This window comes from Parasteatoda tepidariorum, chromosome 4, assembly GCF_982258835.1.
Source record: "Parasteatoda tepidariorum strain Cologne lab strain chromosome 4, Ptep-v5.0, whole genome shotgun sequence".
Taxonomy (NCBI): Eukaryota; Metazoa; Arthropoda; class Arachnida; order Araneae; family Theridiidae; genus Parasteatoda; species Parasteatoda tepidariorum.
The window spans coordinates 37,960,656-37,988,641 of NC_141758.1; the positions used below are offsets into that span (position 1 = coordinate 37,960,656).

The window sequence follows — 27,986 nt, forward strand, 5'->3', positions numbered from 1 at the left end:
CATTTCTAATAGGTTTAACGAATTACATGTCATTTATTTGAATTCAAATTTATTTTTATGACTTAGTATTTACTAAAAAGATGTAATTTTTTTTAAAAAAAAAGTTGTTATATGGATTTGAATGATTGTTTTGAATTCTTAGAATTTTGTGCATTTGCAATGTACCTAAGTTAATAGCGAGCGAAGCGATCTTGGTTTGCGAAGCAAACCATATAAGATTGTGTAGCAATTTTCGGGGGTTTGCGAGCATTAGCGAGCAGGGGACGCAGCCCACTAGTAGAGGTAAATGCTCTATACTTTCATAAATAGCGGCATAATTTGACAATGTGTTCAGCAATGCGCACATGCTGTCCTTACTTCTGAGAAACGCAGGTACTCATCGATCTGTAGCTGGGCGGGCTTCAGGCCACCTTAAGAAATCGAACCCCAGTTCATCACAAAGACTGCTCAATTCCTTAACCTCTGAGCATTGAGCCACCGTAACCCAAAAATGCAAGTAGATCACATTTAAAAGGAAGAAAAACAGATACTTGGAATAATTAAGGTAATGCTAAGCACCAGGAAAAGAACAATTAAATAATTCAGAGATTCCGCGAGATAAAAATATTTTTCAGATGATTCCTAGTTCTGTCTAAGAAAAACTGTTCGTTTCGTTTTCTTTCGGTAAATTTTGGCTCTCAACCAGAGAATGCTACCTGCATACGAGAAATCACCTGTTTCAGAGAATGTTACCCATATGTCGTAACTCTTTGACAAAGTAAGATGTAGGAAATCTGGTGCATCGTCCTGTATAACATTAGTACTGTAAATGGGTCCGGGATAGCCTGGCAGGTAAGGAATTGGGCCCATGTCCTAAAGGTCATCAGTTCGATCCAGTGCCAAAGACACCCCATGCCCAAAATGGTGACTGGTGCAAGCTAAATCTGTTGGGGTCACAAAGTCATCCTAGTTCCCATAACAAATTAAAACCTCTGGGGTACTGGATCGGAAATTGATCGTGCTCTGATTCAAGTCAAAATTACGATTTACGGATCGATGATGTGTGAATGCGCCCTCCCTGTAAAACGGGATGTGATGTATGTCTGTTGTCTCAGGATCTTTCTCAAGGAAGGATGTCTTCTAGACCGTCGCCAATAGCCCATTGTACAGCTCTAGTACGATGTATATAAGAGTACCGTACAGTATAGTACTGGTAATGCACCAGAACAAATATCTTACTATTGTAGAACCGGAAACGTACTGAATCCTGTGTCACAATTGAACACATCTGATTCTGTCTTATGAAACTCTGATTCTGGAAAAACAAAGAACGTAATATGATATCGGCTTGTAAAAAAAAAAAAAAAAACTTAGTGTGACACTGAATCCGAAAAGATACCGAAAACTGCCTTTTTTAAACCGGTATATTTTTTACGCTGTTAAGAAACTCTGTCCAATTCGGAATTAAATTGTGTACTAAAAGCAGGATGTTTTCGGTTTGTTACAAAAAGAATTCAGTATGATATTCAATTCGAAATGATAGCAGAACCGCTATCACACCGAATATAGTTTTCCATTAACCTTTATATATTTTTCACAGCTAAGAAGCTTTACCCAACTTGGAATTCAATTATAAACATCCAATTTAAGAACAGATAAAAATGTTTATTCACATATAAGTTTATTTTGCTTTTATAAGAAGTGTAACAAAATTAGCAATATTTAAACATAGCACTTATACATTTTGTTGACTCTTATTAAGTCAGATTTTGTCAGCTCCATTTTATAGTCGGCATCTAAAAGAACCACTCCTTTTTGTATAGGTACCATAGTATCCTTACCATTTTTGGAAAATGCTGTGCTGTCATAAATCATGATTGAGTGGTAATCAAACTTGGTATACAAGATTGCCTCACTTAATGGTATTATTCGAAAGTTGTGTTTTCTATCTGTAGATAAATAAATAAACAAAATAAGTAAATAAAATAAAATAAAATAAATAATCAATTATTTTCAAACCAGATAAAACTTCTTAATCGAATTGTTGGCTTCGCCAATTCTAAGTTATTATTAAATTGATTGTGAGAAATGTAACCCTTTGACGACTCTCTAAGATAAAACGATTGCTGACGACAATCTGCTGACGATTGGTGCAATATTGATTCTAGGAGGCGTATTAAGACATTTCAAAATAAAACACAATCCAAACATTATAACTACTTTATGCAATCCAAGACTGATCCAAACGTTTTGTATTTTCAACATAAATTGTTTATTGTTACATTTTAAAATGGTTACCCTCACTGAGGCCCAATTTTTGAGGGAATCAAGATTAAATTACACAGTCACAATAGTTCACTCATAAGAAAATATATTACTTAAATGAGCTCCTGCAAAATCATTATTTTATTTTTCTTATTTAAAGTTTTCAGAAATTAATGATTTATATTTTTAAACATTTCTGATCTTTTAAATACTTTTTTTTCAATTAACTAGATATCCTTATTTAGAATTTTTAGGTTTTTTATTTAATAGGTACAAATACACAAATACAATAGCCTACTCCTTAGAAAATGATACTTAAGGCAGAAAAAAAACATATGGTCTTAACATATTGGATAATAAACGGAAATGTTTTATCACTTTGTTCCAACCACTCCCTACGTAACAGAGAAATGGGGACACTTAGCATTTACTCGAGTGAATTTTGAAAACACCTCGTTATGAACATGATCATAAATTGCATAAAAGCTGCAGCTTGTAGAGAGAAACCGGTTGAAGATTTGAAATCCGAAATGCGAAAAAATCTGAGATTTGTTCAAAAATCTCAGAATTCAGATGAAATAAAATTTATGTATCTACAAAAATTCTACTAAATTTGAAAATAGGTCTTTTTGCGCTTATAAAGACGGAGCCCTCGATGAATTTTGCCCTGGGACCTGTAAAACTTTTTTTTCTTAACCTTAGATGTTATCTTCTTCCTCCGCTGCACTGCAGCTTGCGTGGGCCTATGATAGACTCTCATCAATGGGTTGGAGGTACACGCGGCCTTATCTGGTGAGAAAAAACTGTAATGACCAATAAGTAATTGCAGTTAAAAGAAGCAAAAGATAAAGATTGACATAGGAATATTATATATCAAAGCTTAACCCCGTCCCGCCCAAGGGGCATCAAGGGAATACTGCAGACTCAAAGTGCGCACACGTGATAACTCAGCAAGAGAAAAGAGGATTCACAAAGGTAGGATTGGTGAAGATCCATGGCAACACGTCGGAATTATGGGCATAAGAGGAAAAAGCAACTCCAGGGAAAGCACTGGGTGATGTAGGCTGGGCTCCGCTCGCACAGTGCTGCAACCTCACCAAGATCCAAAGATTCTCTCACCAGAAATTCGTAAAGAATTTAGTGAAATCTTAAAATTAACAAAAGTAATTGCTTAGTAAACGGAATTTAGGAGTTTGAGTGATCAGACATAACAGGCGAGGCTTCAAACAAAGAACAAAAGGTAGCAATCATATTGTAATGGTGAAAAGAGCTACAGTTTGCACGAAGCCAATGAGGAATATTATATATATATATATATATATATATATATATATATATATACATACAGTGGTGGCCAAAAGTGTGGACACTTTTTGAAAATTTCATGTTTTTCAACTTTGTGTGCTTGTAGAATATATTAATTTTCACTTAAATACAAACGTTTATATATCAAATTGAAGGTAATTTAATGTAGAATTTAATAATAAATACAGTATTACAATATCTGTATTACAAAAAAAGGTTATGCAACAAATAATCAGATCTATTTCAAATTTGCATTTTTTAAAGTGATACTTACACAATCAATACTTAGTAGGATAACCCTTATTTTTTAAGACAGCTTCACAGCGTCTTTTCATCGAGTGAACGAATGTTTGGAGTTCATCTTTCGTAATCACATGGTGCCAAGAATCAATTATAGCTTCAATAAGTTGTCTTTTATTGGATGGACGTTTTTCTCGTACAAGAATTTTCAAATATCGCCACAAATGTTCAATTGGATTGAGATCAGGGCTGTTTCCTGGCCTTAGTAATATATCTATGCCTTTATTTTGAAAGCATGCTTTGCATACTTTTGCTGTGTGGCATGGAGCTGAATCCTGCTGAAAAATAAATGGTGCGTTGTTGGAGAAGAGATCCCTGATTGAAGGTATCATATTTGGTTTCAGGGCAGTTTCGATGTATTTTTTGGCATTCAGGATGACATCAATCACTTGAATTCGGCCCACACCATCTGCAGACATACATGCCAAAATCATGACATTTGTTGGATTTTTTGTAGTTGCTTCAATGCAATCAGGATGAAGCGCTTCGCCTATTCTACGTCTCACGTATTTTCTACCATCACTTCCAAAGAGCGATATTTTACTCTAATCACTCCAGATTGATTGCTTCCATTGATTTTCTGACCATTTAATGTGTTCTTTTGCCGACTTCACTCGTTTTTCGCGTTGCTTTTGATTTAAATATGGTTTTTTCCTTGGAATATATATATATATATATATATATATATATATATATATATATATATATATATATATATATATATATATATATATATATATATATATATATATATATATATATATATAATATTCCTCATTGGCTTCGTGCATATATATATATATATAGAGAGAGAGAGAGATAAAAAAAGATGTAAGGTGTTATTCAGAAAGGAGTCTTACTCTCATCCACATTCTCTAAGTGAATTGCAAGATATTTATCTCTGTCATATCTGCCGTGTTCATGAAAGAGTCCAATTGCATGCCCAAGTTCATGGAGAACCGCTCCAAGGCGATGGCATCCATCTGCAAGTGATACGGGTTGAGGTTGATAGTTGCTTGGCTGTCTTCCAACATAAGAGCTACATCTAAATTTAAAAGAGAAAAAAAATATGCAGGCTCAACGTTTCGTTAAGAGTTTTTTAATCTCGACATAGCTCGAAATGTGGTGCTCACGGAAATGGACTTTAGCTGAAAAAGCTCATTTTCAGTTAACTCCAAACTCCCACAACGTAAATTTAAAACAACTGTTATAATTTTATAGTACCCGTAAAAACTGCAGACTTCTAATATTTTTAAAAAAATGAGAACTAAATTACTAAATTGTACAAAGTGTATACAAAAAGAATACATTGCTTTATGACATTATTTAGTTTCCTTAGTTTTTTTCATTAAAAATTAGAAAGAACAAACCCTCATCAAAAAAATTTGCAATTTAATCAAACGATTTGTCTATTTCTGTAAACACGCGTTTCGAACTGGGTCCAGATTTAAAATCTCACCAACGAACTATTTAAATGAATTAGAAGCCTTACATCCTCCTGTTCGAACATCTCACCAACCTACTAGAGTTACTTGTCATTAATCATATTAAAAAGCGCTATTTTCTGCAAAAACAAAGAATATTTTTTAATAGAATTTAAAGTTAACAAAAAATTATCTAAAAACCTTTCTTCTATATATGAATCATTTATAAAATATCCATAATACGTGGAATATTGATTTATCGATATCGAATTATCGTATATCGATATACGATGATTCGAATATCGTATATCGATATACGATAATCGATAAATAAAAGTAGGAATGCAGATTGCTCGTATCAAGCAGAAAAGATAAATGATTTTACACGTTAACAAGACTTGTAACAATTTCAGAGGTCAAATTAGAAATGACTATTATCTCTAGAATTAATTTTCTTAAAATTTTTAAAAAGTTCTATTTAAATATTAAGATATGTACCAAATGCAAGAATATTCCGTAATAATCTCAGCAGACATACATTTTTCTACAATCGTAAATAAACAATCAATATTTTTAGATAAGCAAATGAACAAGAGAAAATAAAGAAACACGAAGAGTCACTAGAAATTGCCATAATTTTTGAACAAATTTAAACTCCTGCATTTCTGTAGGCTGCATAAAAGTCTGCATTGTATTTTTTATGTTATGTTATGTTATTATAATATTCAATATAGTGTCATTTAAATAAAAAATTCTAAATTTTGTTCCCTTGTTTATCATTTACTTTTAACTTAATTTTCTTATAAACAACCAAAATATTAAATAATTTATGGATTTATTGCTTGGTTAAAAACATAAAATTATTATTGCTTTTAAAAATAACTAACTTTAGGAACCCTTGCTATATCTTTGCATGGATACCCATTTGGGAACCATGGCTCTAGAGTTATACTTTTAGAATAATCTTTTGAGAAATTCCTATTTAACACGATGTTATCTATTGTTTTATGTGTTGAGGAATAAGAAAACTTGAAGCAGATATAAGGAATGTTTTCAAACTTTGCACGCATTCTTTGTCAGAAGGATTTTTTTGCATGCTGTACACACTTGGCGAAAAAGAATTAAACATTCCAGAAAGACAAGGAAAATTTTAAGCAATTTATAAAAAGCGAAAAATAATGTGATAAATATCTCTATATAACATCAAAACATAATGATCAAAAGCAGTTTTCCATTGTTGTCGATGCATATATATTATCATATGGGAATATCCAGTTTTCCCTCATTAGTTTCCATATTTTTTATTATCATCAACGTAAAATTAATAAATGTCATAAAAGTGCTGTTTTCCTAAAAATTATTTTTGTGTCCCTAATTTAAAGGTATATGTAATATTTATTTTTCCTCATTAGTATTCTTTTCTATTATTACTTTTACGTTTCTGATTTTTTTCCCAGATTAAGAGTCTAAAGCTAAAAGCTTCTATGATGATACCTTGTTACTACCATTTTAAGATAAACTTGTTAAATCAGCGATCTAACATTATTAACTTTCTTTTAATTATTATTTTTTTGGTGAAAATTACAATAATATACTATTAATAGTTTTGATTAAATAGATTCGTTAAATGAATAAGAACATACCGGTCAGCTTCATGCACAATGTCATGCATACATAAATTATATTAAATATATTATCCCGTTTGGTAAACGATAATATGAAATAACGGTTGTGAAATTACCAAATTTGTTCTAACAATATACCTTTAATTTTAAATGTTATTTTAAAAAAATATTACCGAGAAAAGTTATTTATGTTCATTCGTAGATCTGAACAGAATCATAGGGGAAGTTGACTTGGAAAGTGAGGGCACAAGCGCAAGACAATAAATATCTTTTTTGTACATATATTTTCATAACTGCAACATTTCATCTGTACTTATGTGAATATTTTCAACCATTGCAGAAAAAGTTGTTTTATGCAAAAAAAAAAAAAAAAAAAAAAACAGTTACTGCGAAACAATCATCTGGTTGGTGAGCGGCAGTGAACAGGGGGCTGAGCCCCATAGTATATATTTACCCAGTTCCGTTATGTATCCAAATGTAATCATGTTCATTAGTTCTCGGAACAAACTTCAGACAGGTATTTTTCTGATAATAAGCGAAAGCGGCGAAAATGTTTCTTCGCTTTTCGTCTGTAAGAGTAAAAGGACATCAATAAAGACATAAAAATTGAAGAAAAAAAATAAAACTTAACATACATAAATAAGTTTTTAAGCAATTACTACGATCCACCGACTTCAAAGAATATATGTACAAGGCCGTATATGTATATATAAGGCCATGTATATGGGTGATTCTTTTTGAACATGACAATTCAGACCAAACAATTTCTTCAAATTTAAAGTCTAAAATAATCTGAAAAATTTTTTTTTTTACTTCTTTAGTTACACTTATTAATATCTTACAGACAGCAGTGTAGTTTATTGACATTTGCTCGAGAAAATAAAATAGAAATTCACCAAATCTTGAATGCCAGGAAAATGACATATTAGCCTAGACGTTTAAAAAACAGTCATTTTAAGTTAATAGTAAGTAACTCAATTTGAGCCTTTATGGTAAATGGACCATAAATTGCTTTAATTAGTTCTTTTTATCCACAGTAGAAAGAATAAAAATTGTTTTGTTGCTGATATGTGCAGAATAAAATTGTGTATAATGATCAATCATTAAATAAATAAATAACTTTGATTACATCCAAACATATTACAATAATGCCTAAACTTGGTATTAGGTTAATATTTGCTTTCCCTCCTTATAATATTAGCAGTTAAAAAAAATTCTGGTAACACTTCAATGTCCTGGCATTCATAAGCTAGCAAAATGACAGCCAGGATAATGACAAATTCGCCATTTTATAGCATATAACTTTACTTTAATTTAATATTTTGGCCTAAGACGTTTATATTCTGCAGAAAACAACAGGATTTTTTAAAATAACTCAGATAAATCTATGTAGTTTATGTTATTAATGATTTCAAGAAGCCAGTAAAATGACAACACAAAAACCTACTCACCTTGAAAAATTTTCTGAAATAGATTTTGAACCAGAAAATTGGTTCTTTATTCATGCAACAAGAAATGTTCATATAGGAGGGTATCTAATCAATCTATTAACGTAAGATATGGATAGCTGGCTCTATCTATTTTGGTTATAAACCGCTAAATAAAAGTAGTCAGGAAAATGACAGATTTTCTTGGGACAAAAAAATTATTGACAAAAAAAATTATTTTGAACGAAATTTTTGTAAATAATACCCTCTGCGTATATTCTTGGAATGCTTACACCGGTTGAGATAAAAAAAAATTATATATTGATAAATTTATGGGAAGTTTTGAAGCTAGTTATTATTGGAAACATTGTTTGGGACTTGACAGAAAAATGAAATTTCGAAGTTCAATTAAATTTTTTAACTATACAAAACAGTCAATGCTAGTGCAAAGTCATTTTAAAATGCTAACAGTAAAAAAAGTTCTTTTAGTATTATAGTATTAGATGTCGGAGCAAGGGACAGCGAAATGTCATATTTCGTGAGAATCACCCATATATGCCGGATAAGACTGCGACGAATTTAAACCGATTCATTTAACTATTGTAAACATAATTAAAATATTTCCAAAACCATTTCAAAATTAAAACACATTCCTTCATTTCAGGCAACGTCAAATAATACCCAAAAGGACATCCTGAAAAGTAAAAAAAAAGTACTTTGATTCAGTGAAAGTACGCTTTGTGTCTAATTTCCTTAACTTATAGTAACATCTGCTCTAATGAATTAATATACTTGAGGTCACCCTCTCAAACCATTAAGATAGAGTCGTAGTTCGTAAAAATCCGATCCTTAGTTCAAAAGTTATTCAGTTCAGGGACTTTACATATTCCCTTAATTCTTTTCTTAAGATACGAACCGGCTTTGCCTAATCAATCTTAAAGAAAGTGAACGCCTATAAATACACACAGTGCAAAGAATTTTAGGCCCAAGTTAAAATTTCCGAGTTTGAAAGAAGAGCGCCAATTAAATTTGTTTAATAGTTAGTACAAAAGTGCCATAGATAATTACAGACTAGATAACAAGATCGACTTTTGTTGGTAAAATTTGGAGTGCTTCCCTTCCCATCTCCCTTCCACCCTGAGTAACAAATAAAATTAAAGGATATTATTTTTTTACTGTTAGTTTATGCTGTTAGTCTAAACCAAGTTAACTGTTATTTTTCATGTAACATAATACTTTAATATAAGACAAAAGTAAAATATTAAAAATAACAGTAAATAAAAACTAATAGTTACCATCAATGTCTTTGTGAATAACATACGGGACAACAGCATTAGGCCACCTGTACCTTTCTGCTCGTCTACCATTTCTGTCTTCTTCCTAAAAATTGAAATGATGTACTTATGCATAAATTACAAGCTTACATTTCGGAGAAATACTTATTGTAAATTGTTTAAGTACAGATGCTTTGCTCCAAAATCATAAGAAACTTTTAAAATTTTGTAATTTTAAGTTAAATTTTGAAAAGTTAATCGCGCGATTATGATTCAATTAAGAATCTTTTGCCTAAGAAAATCCCTATATATATATATATATATATATATATATATATATATATATATATATATATATATATATATATATATATATATATATATATATATATATATATATATATATATATATATATATATATATATATATATATATATATATATATATATATATATATATATATATATATATATATATATATATATATATATATACGTGTGTATGTGTGTGTGTGTGTGTTTAAATTAGATTACTGTAAATTTTAGATGCTTTACTGGCACTCCATCTTTACCTAAAGTGCATTACATGCTGCCGTTTTAGTACACTAAAAAATGGCAGTTAAACAACTCAGATGCAGCAATTAGTTCACATTGAGAGCTAGTTTCAGAACTAATACTACTATTTACGGATATATTAAACGATTTTATATAGACGCATCTGCTTTTTTATTGAATAATAAGATCAGATTTTAAATATTTTAAACTTTCTCTAATCGCGCAAAATAGAATGTTAATGAAATAAACAAGAGAAAGTCTTTTGATATTTTCAATCGATAAGGGGAAAAAACCATTTTTTGGTGGTCATTTTTTTCTTCTAGGTTTCAAATATTTTTTTAATTTATGGTGGGAACTAAGAAAAAGTTATTTGGACTCATTAAAAATAGAAAAAAAGAATTGGAATAACACTATCGAAGTCTACTTACGAGCATTCTATCAATTCCAAGCATATCTCCATCAAATACATCTGGATTTTTCATGGCTTCTGTTGCAAATAAAAAATATAAAATTTAAACAAATTTATGAAAGTTTATTTTCCTTATTGCAAGATTTTTAATCATCAAATGAATTAATTTTTTTAAAAGCATGATTTCATTTAATTATTTTTGATCTTAACTTTAAGTATGAGGGGATAAACAATTTTTATGTTAACTGTGCTGTAACTGTATAATTTCCACAGATAAATTTATTTAATTCAGAAAAGTATTCAGAGCACAAAATAACTAATAAACTTTTGACACTCTGATTGGATATGTTAGCTTTTGGTTCATTGATTGAGAATGGTAGGTATTCTAGAATTTTGATCTATAGATTGGATATAATAGATATACAAGTATATCAAGTTCTGAATTAGTAAGAATTAAAAATAACATTTTTAGAATACATTTAATTATGCGAAAATTGTTAAATCGGAAATCATTAGAAATTATAGCTTTATTATACCGACAAATATTTCTTTCCATTCACCTTGTTATGATAGATTTATAAAAAAAAATTTCTTTACTATATTAAGGTTGATCACTAATCTTATTTAATCTTCTTTCAATTGGAGTAGACGGAAAATACTAATCATTAGGTTAAATGCAAGGCAATAGGTCAAATCCGATCTATACATTAAATGTCAGTCCAAACAATTGATTGAAACCGATGATTAATGGATAAGCTAATAATTTGTAATAACATCTCGTTAGAAAATATTGCTCTAATTTGTACACATAAATGTTTTTTTCCATTAACTCTGTTATGTTAGAATTATAAGAAAATATTGTTTTTACAATATCAATGTTAAATACTAATAGTAGTTAATATTGTTTCAGATAGAACTGACTGAAATGCAAATGTCACGAGCCATAGCTTAAACCCGATCTATACATTAAGTGCCAATCCTATTAATAGATTGAAGCCGAAGACCAGTACATAAACTAATAATGTGTAATAACATCTTATTGGATATGATTGTCCTACTATACCTATAATTTTTTTTCATTTACTCGGATATGTTAGATTTACATAAAAAAAACTTTTTTACTATAATCATGTTAGTCAATAATAGTAGTTAATCTTCTTTCAGTTGGAACTGCCTGAAAATGCTAATGAATAGGTCAGATGCCACAAGCAATTAGTTAAATCTGATCTATACATTAAATGCCAATTTAAACTGTAAATAAAAGCCGATGGTCAATAGATAAACTAATAATGTGTAATACCATCTCACTTGAAATGAAGGATAAATAGTTCTTCCTGTTTACTGTGTTATAAAGAAATAATCCTTTTTTACAATAATGTTAGTCACTATATTAATGTTAAGTCACTATCACTAATCATAGTTATCTTCCTTCAGTTATAACTGGCTGAAAGTGTTAATCAGAAGACTAAATGCCATTCTGTTGAATTACTTGAAGCCAATAATTGCTAAACTGAAAAAATTACTAGATACTACAAACAAAATTTATTTCTTACAGAAAAACTGTTAAAAGATAAATAGAGCTTTTTTCTGTTTTTAATAGTTACACACGCGCTGCAAAAATAATAATAAGAATAATTATTTCCGTTAAAATAGTCCCAAGAAACTCAAGTGGTGAAATATTCACCAAATTTTGTATTTTGAATTGTAAAATTATATTCTTTTAAACTATGCAAAAAATTGTGTACCTTACAATTCAAAATTAAACAATAGTAATTATTTACAAAAAAGTATTTTTCGCATGATATTATACTTCGATAAAGGATATTTATAATTGTTAGCAAAATTTTTCAATTCACTTAAGAAGCTCTCGAGATATAGAGAAATACGAAAAAGTAAAATTAACATTAAGTGGTCCAAACTTTGCATCGCACTCCTGACCAAACTATTGGGACCATATTTCCCAGATTGCTGTTTCCTTTTTCTTAAACACGCATTTCGAGCTCTTTCCAAAATGAAACGCTCATCGATAATTATCTTAAGTAAAATGCTCACATTAATAATTTGTTGATTTCATTAACACTTAAGAGAAATTTTTTTACTGAAACAAAACTTACCTTCCCTAGCACTACGAAACGTTTTAACTGCACCATCGTTATGTTCTTTTGGAAACGGAAGAGCAAAAGCAGTGGTCAAAATGACTAGGAAGTAAAAGGCTTGCATTGTGAACAATTGAATTGTGCATGAAGCCATACTACAAATTCTAATATCAAATTCTGAAAATTCCCTGTTTAAATACTATTTGTAATCCGATTAACATCTGAACTTTGAAAAGTAGCACTTGTTTTGGAGTCACTCTGAAAGTGAAATTACTCTGAGAGTGAAATCACTCTGAAAGTACAATCATTCTGTAAGTGAAATCACTCTGAAAGTGAAATCACTCTGAAAGTGATATCACTCTGAAAGTGAAATCACTCTAAAAGTGAAATCTCTTTCTATGAAGTGAAATTGACTATGAAGAAATTTGTCCTAAAGGATTTTTAATTTCACTATCATAACTCAAAGGTAGAGTGTAAAATAGTAAGTTCAAAACAACTCAGTGCGTAGTTACGTTTTTTCCTTTCTTTTCTTTTCAATTTTTATTTATTTTTTTGCTTAAATTTGACCAAAACAATTCTTTTTCGCAATTGTACTTAGCAAAATCGATTCAAAATTTTTTACTAAATACTAAGAGCCGGCCTTCGAATCCCGCGCAGGGCATGATTGTTTCTCTCTGTGTATTTTCCTCTATTGTGTATGATGTGTGAATGTGGCTAGCCTTTGACATTAACATTTAGAAAATATGGTAAATTATGGTTATGCCAGTGAACGGGTATCTAACAGTATGGCGTTGGTAATGTTGCTCGCTTCCGTGACTTTCGTCACAACGTAGTCACCAGGCAACGCAAAATGAGCAACACCTCCGTCATCTTCCACGACGAAGAACAATAAATTCAGTGCCTGAAATTCAGAAAAGAAATTAAATAAATAAAAGAAACTAAAAAAATTTAAAATGCCATTCACTGCAAAATAAAGAAAATTGTGATCGCCATAGTGTTTTCATCTTGGAAATCCTTAACTGTTAATCCTGAACTGCTCGGTACATATCTTGTGAAAAAACATATCTTGTGAAAAGTTACCTGATGTTTTAATTACATTTTGAAGTTTCTATATATTCTTCTACTTCTTTTAAATTGCGTTTTTAGAAAAATATTACTGAAACTACTCGTTTGATTTTTCTTTAAAACTCTTTTTAATTTTTACAAAAATTTATCTTTTAAAAAGTACTACTTTAAAGTTTCTTTTAAACTACTTTTATTTGCACATTCAAACTTTTACTAAAACTCCACGTTTTAATTACCCATATTTTTTGCGTGAAATATATTTTCCATTTCATCAGCATCATTGTTGTCCCGACATGCCAGTGTGGGGCAAAGACTTTCCCGACTTCTCTTCTTGATACAATAATAGTCCAATTTTTAATACAGAAAATAAAAAAGTCATTTTAAACATCATCAGTCACTCATCTGTTTTGAATTGTATCTATTTCTTTGCATATTTTATATAATTCAACCACACACTATTAGATCTTATAGGAAAATAACCCAAGTTAATTTTCTTGGTTAAAGTTCTCATTTCCACAGCATATGTTAACGGAATTTTATAAATGAGGCTCACTTTATTATGTATTAGTGACACTTATTTAAATATTCAAGCAAGCAATAATCAGCAAAAAAAATTCTTTTTCTATTCGGATTTTTTAAGGAAACTTACTCAATTTTAGGGAATTTTTTTAAAATGTATAAAATGAATTTTTATTAAACCATTAGACCTGGAAAAACTTGCAAAATCCAGTAGAGTTGGCAGTATTGCAAATCTAACGTTATCGAAATTATAACTGTTTCAAACTTGTAATCACCAATCAATGTCGCTCTTTTTCAATAAATAAAAATCCAAATAAAATTAGCATTTATTGCTTACAAAAATAAATAAAATATATAGTATTTATCAGAAGGCCTTTACAGCATCGTTGCCGGCCTTCTTCTCTTTCTTTGTGTTGTGTATAACTGCTTTTTTTTTCTTCAAAACAATATCGTCACAGTCAATAGGTTCAATTTTTTCCCCTTTTGGTGATCACTTTAGGTGCCACTAAAGTCTGGAGGCTATTCTGAGGATTCCAGGTGCGGGTGATGTAGCTCTCAAACTGACGGACATTCGTGAAAGGGAATGGTAAACTGTTAACCAAATGAAAGAAAAACTTTATAAATAATAGTGAAGTTTTTTTAGTGCAAAAGTTTTTAATTCAAAATCATTATTACTTTTTCAAAATTAGATATTATTCATCCGATTTCACAGAGTTTTTTTAGACCATTATTAAACAAGAAAAATGAAAAGTAATAAACATTTTCTTAAATTTATTTTTGAGTAGAATTATCTTTGGGTAAATGAGTTTTATAATTGTACGCAAAAAATTTCAATTTTCTTAAAAAGTTTTCGAGATATTTCAAAATACGCAAAAAATAAAATTAACTTTGAGATGTCTAAGCCTTGTCCAGACTACTTTCCTGACCAAACTATGAGGATCATATTACCCAAATTGCATTTTTGCAAACTATCCCTTGCATATTTGGGGTCAAAAACACGAATGCGTTAAAAAAAAAAGGCATGCTTATGCAGAGAAAGTATGTTTTGTGTTCGAATTCGTCACTTAAAATATCATCTTAGAATTAATTAACTTATTTGAGGTTATCCTCTCGATTGTGAAGACCAGATTATTAGATCAAAAGTTATTCGAAAAGGACCTTTTCTTTCTTTTCTTTAGTTGGTGCACTGCACATCTCGTTGCATTTGCCTTCATTCAAAACTGAAACCAATTTGTCTTATATTTAAATTTATACTGAAATAAAATTAAATATTATTTCTCATTTGAAGTTATAGATGCATCTTCATCTCAATACAAACTTTATACCATAATATGATTATTCAAAACTATTGAAAGAGGTTCCTCAGAAATATGGAAGGAAATGTGCAAAATTCTATTTTTAGTGATGTATATGTGATATAAGTTATATCGGTACAGTGATATCAGATGTTAAAAATTTTTTAAAAATTTGCAAAATTCAAAACAATTCAAAGCCAATTCAAAACAATGCATATTTTTATTAAAAAGTCCTAACTACATATCTTTGAAACTTATCAAATAAATTTAAAATTTTACAGAGTTATCACTAAAAAACTCAAACCTACATAAAACGAAACATTTTTATAGCAAATTTCTTTTACAGCAAATTGCTAAAAAGAGACTAGTATTTTTCTGTAGTAGTAGAAATAATTAAATAGCTCTCCCATTGAAAATGTACACATTAAAATATGAAGATTAAGTTAAATTAACATTTTAGAGACAGTTGATGCGACATGCGAAAACCAGAGAAAAAACTTAAATGGAGAATGGAATTCGTACAACTGTGTGAATGTGTGAACTAGAATTAAAATAATAATAATAATAATAAAGATAAAGTAGTTGTTGTAAGATAATAAAGAGTAGAATAATACCTCTTTCTAAAAAATAAAAAAGGACATTTTTTAATATTCTTTAAGTTATTTGACAGGGCTGAAAATACAATGCCCCATGGTACATACAATTTCCGATGGTAACAAGATATTTTTTCTTTACTGTTTCAACTCGTAAAAAAATATTAATATATATTTTTTCTTATAAATAAACAGTAAGACTAATGATTTAGCTAGATTAATCTATATTTATGTTTTGCTATATGTAGCTACTTAATTGCTATATATGTATTTTACAGCACAAATAAATGTTCAAAATAATTTTATCAGTCAATTTTTAAGAATGTTTAGTTCTAAGTGCTTATTTTGGCTGTAAATTATAATCTGTTAAGTTAGAAAAGGAACAAAGTTGAAAAATAAACCAACCATTGTATCAGCCAACAACAATCAAGTTATAGTGAAACATTCTTTTATTTTATTTCAAGTATTTTTTTATCAGTTAAATACGATTGATGTATGAAGTATTAAGTAGGGATTTCACCTGATATTCAGATGCTTTTTGTCCTTATCTTCATTTATAGTGACATTTCCTAAAGTGTCTTTGATAGCAAGAGCAAATGGATAAAGAACCTTTATGTATGAAAAGAAGTAAAAGAAACGATACACTTTTCAGAAAAATTATTCAATATTGCACTTGAACAAATATTATCCACATAAAATAATGTAAGGAAACGTTGATTCAATCAGTGATATTAAGATAAGACATAAACATTATTTAGGATTTACTTTTACTAAAATGTCTAAATTACTAAACAAGGATTATATATATTAACTATTGGACTCTCAGTCTGACCTGAGATAAAAATTTGAACTTTTTTTAATGGTAATATAAAAAAAAAACTATCGAGATATATACTAAGGGAGTTAAACTCAGAATAAAATAAAGGCAAAAAAAAAATTGTTATACCGTCTCTTTTTTTCTCTTTGATTAATCAATGTTAGGTCCGTCCCCAGACCCTCAGCCTACCAAGAATAAATCAATTCCTTTCACTTCATTTGCTTTTTCGGTAGATTCTTTTTCTTCTCTGAAATATTTATTATAAAAATTGATAAAGAAATTAAATTTTGTATCATACTCTTTTAAAGCTCATTTTTAAACAGCATACATCACACGCAAAACAATAAAATTGGAGAATTTTTATTAATAAGAAAAAAACATAAGGATTTATTAGACAGGAAAAGCACAGTAGATAAGTATTACAAAGGTATTGCTCTAATACTGTTGCTCGAAGCACTAAGCAGAGATGGTTTAAACGGAGATTTTGATCTTTACTTTGATGAATATCATGTTGAAAAAGTGAGTAATTTTAAACTCGAAAAATGACCAATTTAATCTTCCATAATTTTACACGTTTGAAGGTCGTCAATCCACTAAGCAAATAGGGCGGAGTATCTTAACTGTTTCGGTTTGTATCTTTATGTTTGCCTTAACAGATAATCTCCGAAGTTTTTTTTCATTTTCAATGAGCTTCACAATCAATCTTCCCGATGAGCAGACCTAGTGCGTTCTTCAGAGGTGGTATCCACTCTTTCAGGATCACCACAATGGGTGAGATACCGTTGGTCATGTTAATATGGACGTCTAGTTTCTGCCACACTAGCTGGCAGTACCGAGACTCTATTTGGATGCTAAAGTGCACTAGGAATTTAATTTTGCCGGAAATGCCGAGAGCCAATAAGGCACTCCAGGGATCTTTTACATGCCGCATAATCATACGACATGGCAGCTGAGGATTTTTTGCATTTGATCTCCGAAGTAAGGAAAGAGATTTAACCACTGATATTACTTAATAAACTGTTATTTGAATATTTTTGAGTAAGAGAAAAGTTTGTTGCACGCTTCAGAACTGGGTTTTGTTTATATTCAGAGCAAAGATGAGGTATTTCTGATGATGATATTTCTGTTTGGGTTTCAAGCTCGGTTAACAGTTGTTAACTTAGCAACGTTACAAATTGAAAATTTAACTAGATGTCTATTAGGTGGGATTGTCAACTAAGATGTATTACATTTTTGAGCGGAATTTTGAACTTCAATATCATCTTGAGTTCTATCCTCAGCTTGAGCTAATATTTTATGGAATTTTTAGTTTTGACTTCAGCGTGTGTAGAAAAATTTTGGTAAAGACGAATACACGTCCCGTTTATATACAATCTTTGGCTTCATCGCATCAGATATCGTTTAAGCGGGGGCAATATCACGTACAATATGGTCCCAATAATTTATGCAGGAGAGCGGTAGAAATTTTGGGTTGTTTTACTTTTTGTCTATTTTGCTATATCAGCGGAACTAATGAAGCGAATCGAAACTATTTTTTATTCACATTCCTAAAACTTTCTTAATGGGTCCGAGATAGCTTGGCTGGTAGGCAAGTAAGCCCATGTCCTAAAGGTCATCAGTTCGATCCCTGCAGCTCCAAAAACAACCTATGTCATAAATGGTGACCGGTGCAAGCTAAATCTGTCGGGCTCACAAAGTCCTCCAAGTTCCCATAACAAATTAAAACCTCTGAGGTACTAGATCGGAAATTGATTGTGTTCTGATTCCAGACAAAATTAGGATTTACGGATGAATGATGTGTGAATATGTCCTCCCTGTAAAACGGGATGTGACGTATGTATGTTGTCTCCGGATTATTCTCAGGGATTTTTCCCAGACCGTCGTCACCAATAGCCCATTGTGAAGCTCTAGTACGATGTAAATAAAAGTACCGTACAGTTTGATACTGGCAATGCACCAGGACCAATATCTTACTATTGTGGAACCGGAAACGTACTGAATTCAGCATATTTGAACCAATTTGATTCTGTCTCATGAAACTATGATTCTGGTGAAATAGGGAACCTAACATGATATCGGCTTGTAAAAAAAGATTTTAGTGTGACACTAAATCCGAAATGATACCGGAAACTGTGTTTCTTAAAACGGTAAATTTCCTGCTCTGTTAAGAGACTCTGCCCAATACAGAGTTAATAATTATAACCTAAATACAGGAAGTTATCGGCTTGTTATACATAGAATTAAGTATGATACTCTATTCGAAAGATAGCGGAGCCGGTATCTCACCGAAAATAGTTTTCCATCAACCTTTATATATTTTTCACTGCTGAGAAGCTTTACCCAATTTGGAATTCAACTATAAACACCCAATATAAGAACAGATAACAATGTTATATTCTCATATGATTTTATTTTGCTTTTATAATAAGTATAGCAAAATTAACAGTATTTAAACTTCGCACTTACACATTCTGTTGACTCTTATTAGATCAGATTGCGTCAGATTCGTTTTATATTTGGCTTTAACAAGAATTACCCCTTCTTGTAAAGGTACCATGGTATCCAAACCATTTTTGGAAAATATTTTGCTGTGATAAATCATGATTGAGTGGTAATCAAACGGAGTATACAAGGTTGCCTCACTTGATGGTATTATTCGAAAGTTCTGTTTGTTCTCTGTAGATAAATAAATAAAAAAAAATGAGAAAATAAAAAAAGAAAATTTAAAAATAAATAAAATAAGATAAAATAAATAATCAGTTATTTGCAAAACGGATAAAAACTTCTCAATCGAAATGTTGGCTTCGCTAGTTCTAAGTTATTATGAAATTGGTTCTGAGAAATTTAATCCTTTGAAGATTCTCTTCTCTAAGATAAAACGATCGCTGATCACTGAAGTCTTTTTTCTTCTTTTTTTCTCTTCAATATTGATTTTATAGGGAGGGTATATTAAGACATTTCAAAATAGTACACAATCCAAACATTATAACTACTTTATGCAATCCAAAATTGATCCAAATATGTAGTATTTTCAACATAAATTGTTTATTCGTCAATAGTTGCGTTTTAAATTATTTTGCGCCAAAGACTAAGCCTAATTTTTGAAGGGGTCGAAATTAAATAACACAGTTTATAACACGGAATATATATATATATATATATATATATATATATATATATATATATATATATATATATATATATATATATATATATATATATATATATATATATATATATATATATATATATATATATATATATATATATATATATATATATATATATATATATATTTATATATATATATATTTATATATATATATATATATATATATATATATATATATATATATATATATATATAATGTATATATATATATATATATATATATATATATATATATATTTATATATATATATATTTATATATATATATATATATATATATATATATATATATATATATATATATATATATATATATATATATATATATATATATATATATATATATATATGGGTCATTCTCACTGAAAAGGTATAAAAAGACTTAAAAATTTTCTTAAATTAAAATAATTAAAAAAGTGATAAAAATTACATAAATGCCTTTATTTATTTTTGTTATATGTCCTTATAATAATGGTCAAGTTTTCTATTTTATTTTTTGCAAGATTTAAAACATTTTAAATTCTGCCTTGTCCACGGAGGAGATGTAATAGTCAACGGAGGAGACATTTTATGTTATAAAATGTCAATGAAGACTGATTCATTAATTATTGGGTACAACTAATATGAGTTTAACATTAATAAGTAAATAATAAAATATTTCATTATTAGAGATAGAGCTACTTCCGATTAATCATGTTGCTATGAAAGGAAACATCCATTTTTAACCTAGGTGTACAATTTTTTAAGTAACTCTTACTGAATATTAATAAATTAAAATGTAAAGATTATTGAAATAAAAATTCAAACTCCACATGAAAGTTGAGTATTGAGGGTATTCTTTTATGAACATTTTATGCAAGTTAAACTGTCATCCAAATAACGTTTTTGTTTTTTCTCTTTTCTTCTTGTTATTGTTTCTTTTTTCCCTGGGTACAAACGGTTTGCTCTATCAATTTCTAGAAATTTAAGTACATTTAATCCTGATTTTTCTGTTAAATATTTTTCTGATACATATTTTAAAGTTTCTTGCTCTTTTTTTTTCACTTTCTTCAAACAATATAGGGTTTTCTTGTAATTTCTGTCTAGCTTGTCTCATACTAAGTTTTTTCTGTTCTCTTCTCTTTTGCATTTGATTGCTTTCTTTTTTTACATTTCGGTTTTGCCATTTTTTTCCTAAAATTTGAAGGGAAAAAAAATTTTGAACATCACAGAAATTATTTAGAAAAATTGCCAATATTTACTTCTCCGATAAGAAAAAGTTAAACTTAATTGATTTTCTTTAAAAATATAAACAAATTAACACATTTGTTCCATTTAAAAAAATATCAACTAAAACAAAATAGTTTTTTAATTATTAAAATTGTATTATGGTTATCTAACACATTGTCTCTTCCATTGACTGTATCTTCTCCTCCATGAACTTGTTATGTCCACGGAGGAGACAAAAACAAGTTCTTGAACTTTACTGATTTTTTATTTTAAAGTTACAAAAATACTGCAGTTCTTTTTATTAAATATACTATTTTTGCAATCTAAAATTCATCTTTCAAAAATAAAATAATTTTCTCTTAGCTTCTTTATGATGTCCACGGAGTATACGGTGAGAACTTTGCCAAGCCCCAGTTGAACACAACAATCCAAAAATGGCACCAAAGAGAACAAAAACAACTAATAGTTAACATTAGAAAATGGAATGGTTACTTTTCCCAGCAGCTGTCTTGCAACGATTTCGCATATGCTGCCCTTTTTTGCATATTTACCGAACTATATTAATTGTCCATGGAGGAAGATTTCATTTTGATGGACAAAGTTTACTAGTCATTTATTTTATAAAAATAATTTTTTTTAAAAAAAATCTTAAATAAAAAGTTACTATAAGCATTTTACTAGTTAAAACTACAAAAATCATTAAAATAACATTTAAATTGTTTAACAGCCAGTAAAAATTATTTTGCGTCTCAGACGTAGGGACATCCACGGAGGGGATTTTGAAGTTATGTTTACTAAAAAATAAGAAGGAAATATTAAATACATTTAGCAGAAATGCACATGATTTGTTAGTTAGAACTTTACGAAAAATGATGAAGAAAAATATTATGAAATGTGCTGTATTTCCTAACATTTATTACTAAGGGACTTAAAAAATCACCTTTTTGTGTGAATGATCCATATATATATATATATATATATATATATATATATATATATACACATTTTTACATCTATCTTTGCATTCTCTGCATCTTATCTATATTGCACTTTAGTGCAATTCAGAATGAAGTCTTACTTTCTTCAACATTTTCTAAGTGGATTTCAAGATATTGATCTCTGTCATATCTGCCGTGTTCATGAAAGAATCCAATAGCATGCCCAAGTTCATGGAGAATCACTCCAAGGTGTTGGCATCCATCTGCAAGTGATATGGCTTGAGGTTGAATTATGGTTGGTTTTCTTCTAACATAAGAGCTACATCTAAATTTAAAAGGAAAAAAAAACACGTAGCTCGACATAGCTCGAAATGTGTTTACAAAAATTAGAAAGAACAAACCCTCATCAAAAAATTTTAAAAATTCGCTCATCTCACCAAAATACTAGAGTTGCTTGTCATTCATCATATTAATAAGTACTATTTTTTTACAAAAACAAACAATATTTTTGTCATGAAATCTAAATTTATCACAAAATTATTTAAAAGCGTTTTTTCTATATATGAATCGTTAGTAAAAGATAGATTACCAGTATTTGAAAAAAAAAGCTATAGTATTTGAAAAAATAAAATAAATAAATAAACGTAGGAATACAGATTGCTTGTATCAAGTAGAAAAGATAAATAATGTTACTCGTTAACAAAACTTATAACAATTTAAGATATAAACTCAAGGCAAAAATATTCAGTTATGATCTAGGAAGACATAAATTTTTCTACAACGATAGATAAACAGTCATTATTTTTAAGTAAGCAAATGAACAAGAGAGAATAAAGAAACACGAAAAGTCACTTGAAATTGCAATAATTTCTGAACAAATTTCAACTCTGTAGTTGCATTTCTGTGGACTGCATAAAAGTCGGCATTGCATTTTTATTGCAATATTCAATAAATTGTTACTGAAATTTTTTTCTCTACATTTTGTTCATTTTTTTATCCTTGACATTTTACGTAAATTTCATGTAAACAACCAAAGTATTAAATAATTTATGGATTATTGATAGGTTAAAATCATAAAATTATTATTGCTTTTTAAAAAAATCTTAACTTTCGGAGCCCTTGTTATCTTTGCATGGAGCCCCATTCGGGAACCATGGCCCTACAGTTATACGTTTAGAATAATCGTTTGTGAAATTCTTTTTTAACACGATGTTATCTATTGTTTTATGTGTTGAGGTATAAGAAAGCTTAAAATAGATATAATAAATTTTTTCAATTTTTGTACTCATTCCTTGTCAGGGGGTTTTTTTTCATGCTGAAGACACTTGGCGAAAAGGAATTGAACATTATAGAAAAAAAGGGAAATATTTTTAAACAATTTATAAAAAGCGAAAAGGGAAAAGTAATCTGATAAATATCTCTATATAACATCAAAACATAATGATATAACACAGTTTTCCATTGTTGTTGGTGCATTTTTATTATCATATGGGAATATTAAGTTTTCCCTCATTAATTTCCATATTTTTTATTGTCAGCAACATAAAATTAATAAAGGTCATAAAAGTGCTATTTTCCTAAAAATTATTTTTCTGTCCCTAATTTAAAAGTACATGTAATATTTATTTTTCCTCATTAGTATTCTTTTATATTATTACCCTTACATTTTTTATTTTTTCCCAGATTAAGAGTTTAAAGCTGAAAGTTTTTTCTTTATTATAACGTAATTTTATCATATTACCTTATTACGCTGCATTTTAAGATAAACTTACTTAAACAAGAGCTCTAACATTATTAACCATTTTGTAATTATTATTTTTAGGTACAAATTACACTAATTTACAATTAATAATTGTGATTAAGTAGATTCGTTAAATGAATAAGAACTTAACGGTCAGCTTCATTCACAATTTGATGCAAACATAAATTATATTAATTATATCAGCCTGTTTGGTAAACGAAAATATGAAATTACTGTTGTGAACTTGCCAAATTTGGCATAACAATATACCTTTAATTTTAAATGTTTTTTCTTTAAAATATTACCGGGAAAATTTATTATGTTCATTAATAGATCTGAATAGGACTTAGAAAGCGAAGGCAAGCATAAGACAACAGAAATCTTTTTAGTACATATATTTTCATAACTGCAACATTTCATCTGTATATATGTGAATATTTTCAACCTTAGAAAAAGTTGTTTTATGCCCAAAAACAACAGTTACTACGAAGCAATCATCGGGGTTGGTGAACAGAAGTGAACAGGGGGCTGAGCCCCTTAGTATATATTTACCGACTTCCGTTATATATCCAAATGTAATCCCTTTCAGTAGTTCTCGGAACAAACTTTATGCAGGTGTTTTCATGATAATAAGCGAAAGCTGCAAAAATGTTTCTTCGCTTTTCGTCTGTAAGGGTGAAATGACATCAATAAAGATAAAGAAATTTTAAAAAAATAAAACTTAACATACATAAATAAGTTTTTAAGCAATTACTCCGATGCACCGACTTCAAAGAATATATTGTATAAGGCCGTATAAATATTTATAGGGCCGTGTATATACGCCGTATAAGGTCTCATACGGCATAAGACTGTGACGGATTTAAACCGATTCACTTAACTATTGTAAACATAATTAAAGTATTTCCAATACCATTTCAAAATTAAAATACATTCCTTCATTTCAGGCTACGTCAAGAGTAGAAACAGGTAGAATAAAATCTGCACTAATGAAATAATATATTTGAGGTCACCCTCTCAAACCATTAAGATAGAGTCGTAGTTCGTGAAAATCCGATCATTAGTTCAGAAGTTATTCAGTTCAGGGACTTTACATATTCCCTTAATTCTTTTCTTAAGATACGAATAGGCTTTGCCTAATTATTCTTTAAGAAAGTGAACGCCTATAAATACACACAGTGCAAAGAATTTTAGGCCCAAGTTAAAATTTCCGAGTTTGAAAGAAGAGCGCCAATTAAATTTGTTTAAAAGCTAGTAAAAAAGTGTCATATATAATTACAAAAAAGGTTGACTTTCGGTGGTAAAATTTTGTGCTGCTTCCCCTCTCATCTCCCTTCCACCCTGAGTAACAAATAAAATTAAAGGATATTATTTTTTTACTGTGTTAATTTATGCTGGTAGTCTAAACCAAGTCAACTGTTATTTTTCATGTAACGTAATACTTTAATATAAAACAAAAGTAAAATATTAAAAATAACGCTAAATAAAAACTAATAGTTACCATCAATGTCCGTGTGAATATAATACGGTACAACAGCATTAGGCCACCTATAACGTTTTAATCGTCTACCATTTCTGTCTTCCTCCTGAAAATTGATATATATATATATATATATATATATATATATATATATATATATATATATATATATATATATATATATATGAAATTGTCCACCGAGCTCACACCCTTGCTAGATACAACTACATTGCTACATAAAACTTGGTTCGTGATCCACCCCAACTTGCCGATGGAACTGTTTTTTGAGCCTTGTTACCTGTCGTGAATAAATAAATTTTACTGGAAACTGTAGTCTCTTAAACTGAAATGACAAGTCTGAAGAAATAAAGGGAATTCTTGGAATGAATAAACGGCTTCACCTTCTTTCCATAACTGCTAAATATCACAGCTTTGATTAAGTATTTTTTTTTGATGAACTTAATTTGAAGTTTAGTTCCGTTACAGAGTTTTGGAGCATGTAAATTTCGTTACAAAATGATAGGATAATCAAAATCAAATTATGTAGTGACATACCAGATGAATTTGCTGTATTTTAGAAGTCGATCACGAAGACAAATATTTACATAGGTAATTATTTCAACAGTAAGTTATAGCTTCAGATGCTGCCGTATCGTTTTGGGGTGTTAGAATTGCCCTCTTGCTGAGCTAAGACATATCTTTTCCCCATTTATTCTTAAATTTGGGATAAGCTTATTCCCAAAAAATCTTTTTAAATCGAATATATTCGGATAAAACTGGCCTTTTCCCTGAATCATATTCACATTAACCAACATTCATTAAAAAAAATCGTCTGCCTTATTCTAAGTGCACACTAATTCACTCACCTTGGACCATAAATAAGAGAATTTCAGACAGGCCTTGGAGTGCCACGATGTAATACTGGGTAAGTCTGTCTGAGGTTGAAAGTCTGTTGAAGTTGGGAAATGGGTCGTAATTTGCCCTTTTCTAATTGTACACTTCACTAATACAATTGCAAGGGTCATTCAAAATTTGGGATCGATACTAGAAATGGTAACAGTCTCATAAACTACAAAATATGAATGTGCCTGAATTAGATTACTGTAAATTTTAGATGCTTTATTGGCATTCCATTTTTACCTAAAATACATTACATGCTGCCGTTTTAGTACACTTGAAGATGGCAGCTAAACAACTCAGATGCAGCAATTAGTTCACATTAAGAGTTAGTTTCAGAATTAATACTACTATTTACGGATATATTAAGCGATTTTATGTAGAGCATCTGATTTTACATTGAATAATAAGTTCAGATTTCTAATCGAATAAAATAGAATTTTATTAAAATAAACGAGAGAAAATCTTTTGATATTTTCAATCGATAAAGGAAAAAAAACATTCTTTGGTGGTCATTTATTTCTTCAAGGTTTTAAATATTTTTTTAAATTTTATTTTATGGTTGGAACTGAAAAAAAGTTATTTGGACTCATTGAAAATAGAAAAATAAAGAACTAGAATTGCACTATCGAAGTCTACTTACGAGCATATCTTCTATTCCCAGCATATCTCCATCAAATACGTCTAGATTTTTCATGGCTTCTGTTGCAAATAAAAAAACAAAATTTAAACAAATTTATGAAAGTTTATTTTCATTATTGTAATTGCATGATTTTTAATCACTATTAGACCGATTTTTAATCACTATTAGACCTAACTATTAGACCGATTTCACTCAAATTTTGTATTTTGAATTGCAAAATAATATTCTTCAAAGCATTATGTATCTTACAATTCAAAATTAAAAAATGGTAAATATTTACTAAAAATTATTTTTTGCATGCTTACGATATCGATAAATGAATTTTACAACTGTTAGCAAAAAACTTTCAATTCATTTAGAAGTTCTCCAGATATAATGTGTCCTGAAACATAAAGATCTGATAATTAGATCAAAACATATTCAAGGTGATTCTTATTTTGAGCATTATGTATAGCGCAAAATAGGAAACGAGAGTAAGAAGGTATGTTTAGAGCTTTATGTATTTTCTCAAACACGCATTTCAAGCTTAGCCTATTTCTTAAACACGCATTTCTAGCTGTTTCCAAAATACAACGCTCACCGATAATTACCTTAAGTGAGTTGCTCACATTAATAATTTGTTGATTACATTAATGCTTAAGAGAAATTTTTATACTGAAACAAAACTTACCTTTCCTCGCATTATAATACCTTTGAACATCAGCATCGTTAAGTTCTTCTGGAAACGGAAGAGCAAAAGCAGTGGTCAAAATGACTAGGAAGCAAAAGACTTGTATTGTGAGCAATTGAATTGTGTATGAAACCATACTACAAATTCTAATATGCAAATTCTGAAAAATCACTGCTTAAATACTATTTGTAATCCGATTAACATCTGAACTTTAGGAAGTAGCATATGTTTTAGAGGACTCAATTTCACAAGATTTTTTTCTTGAATGTGTCATGGAATATTTTAAGAT

The 27,986-nt window shown here is 29.3% G+C and overlaps 2 protein-coding genes across 3 annotated transcripts; both read right to left on the minus strand.

The window, feature by feature from the left end:
• Positions 1 to 1,643: 1,643 nt before the first annotated feature.
• LOC107448321 (astacin-like metalloprotease toxin 5) lies at positions 1,644 to 27,972 on the minus strand. 2 transcript variants are annotated; one of them, XM_087160942.1, is made up of 6 exons: positions 27,698 to 27,972; positions 27,028 to 27,086; positions 9,621 to 9,705; positions 7,353 to 7,467; positions 4,710 to 4,894; positions 1,644 to 1,928 (listed from the first exon to the last, which is right to left on the minus strand). In XM_087160942.1, exons 1-6 carry the CDS (start codon positions 27,831 to 27,833, stop codon positions 1,702 to 1,704), a joined length of 807 nt encoding a protein of 268 aa, XP_087017068.1. In that variant the 5' UTR covers positions 27,834 to 27,972; the 3' UTR covers positions 1,644 to 1,701. The 2 variants fall into 2 exon arrangements, with proteins under 2 accessions (XP_087017068.1, XP_015918958.1); XM_016063472.5 differs by lacking the exons at positions 27,028 to 27,086; positions 27,698 to 27,972 and adding exons at positions 10,583 to 10,641; positions 12,678 to 12,880.
• On the minus strand, positions 19,336 to 22,636 carry LOC147810896 (astacin-like metalloprotease toxin 1). The gene is made up of 2 exons (XM_087160943.1): positions 22,407 to 22,636; positions 19,336 to 19,624 (listed from the first exon to the last, which is right to left on the minus strand). Exons 1-2 carry the CDS (start codon positions 22,627 to 22,629, stop codon positions 19,398 to 19,400), a joined length of 450 nt encoding a protein of 149 aa, XP_087017069.1. The 5' UTR covers positions 22,630 to 22,636; the 3' UTR covers positions 19,336 to 19,397.
• Positions 27,973 to 27,986: the final 14 nt, after the last annotated feature.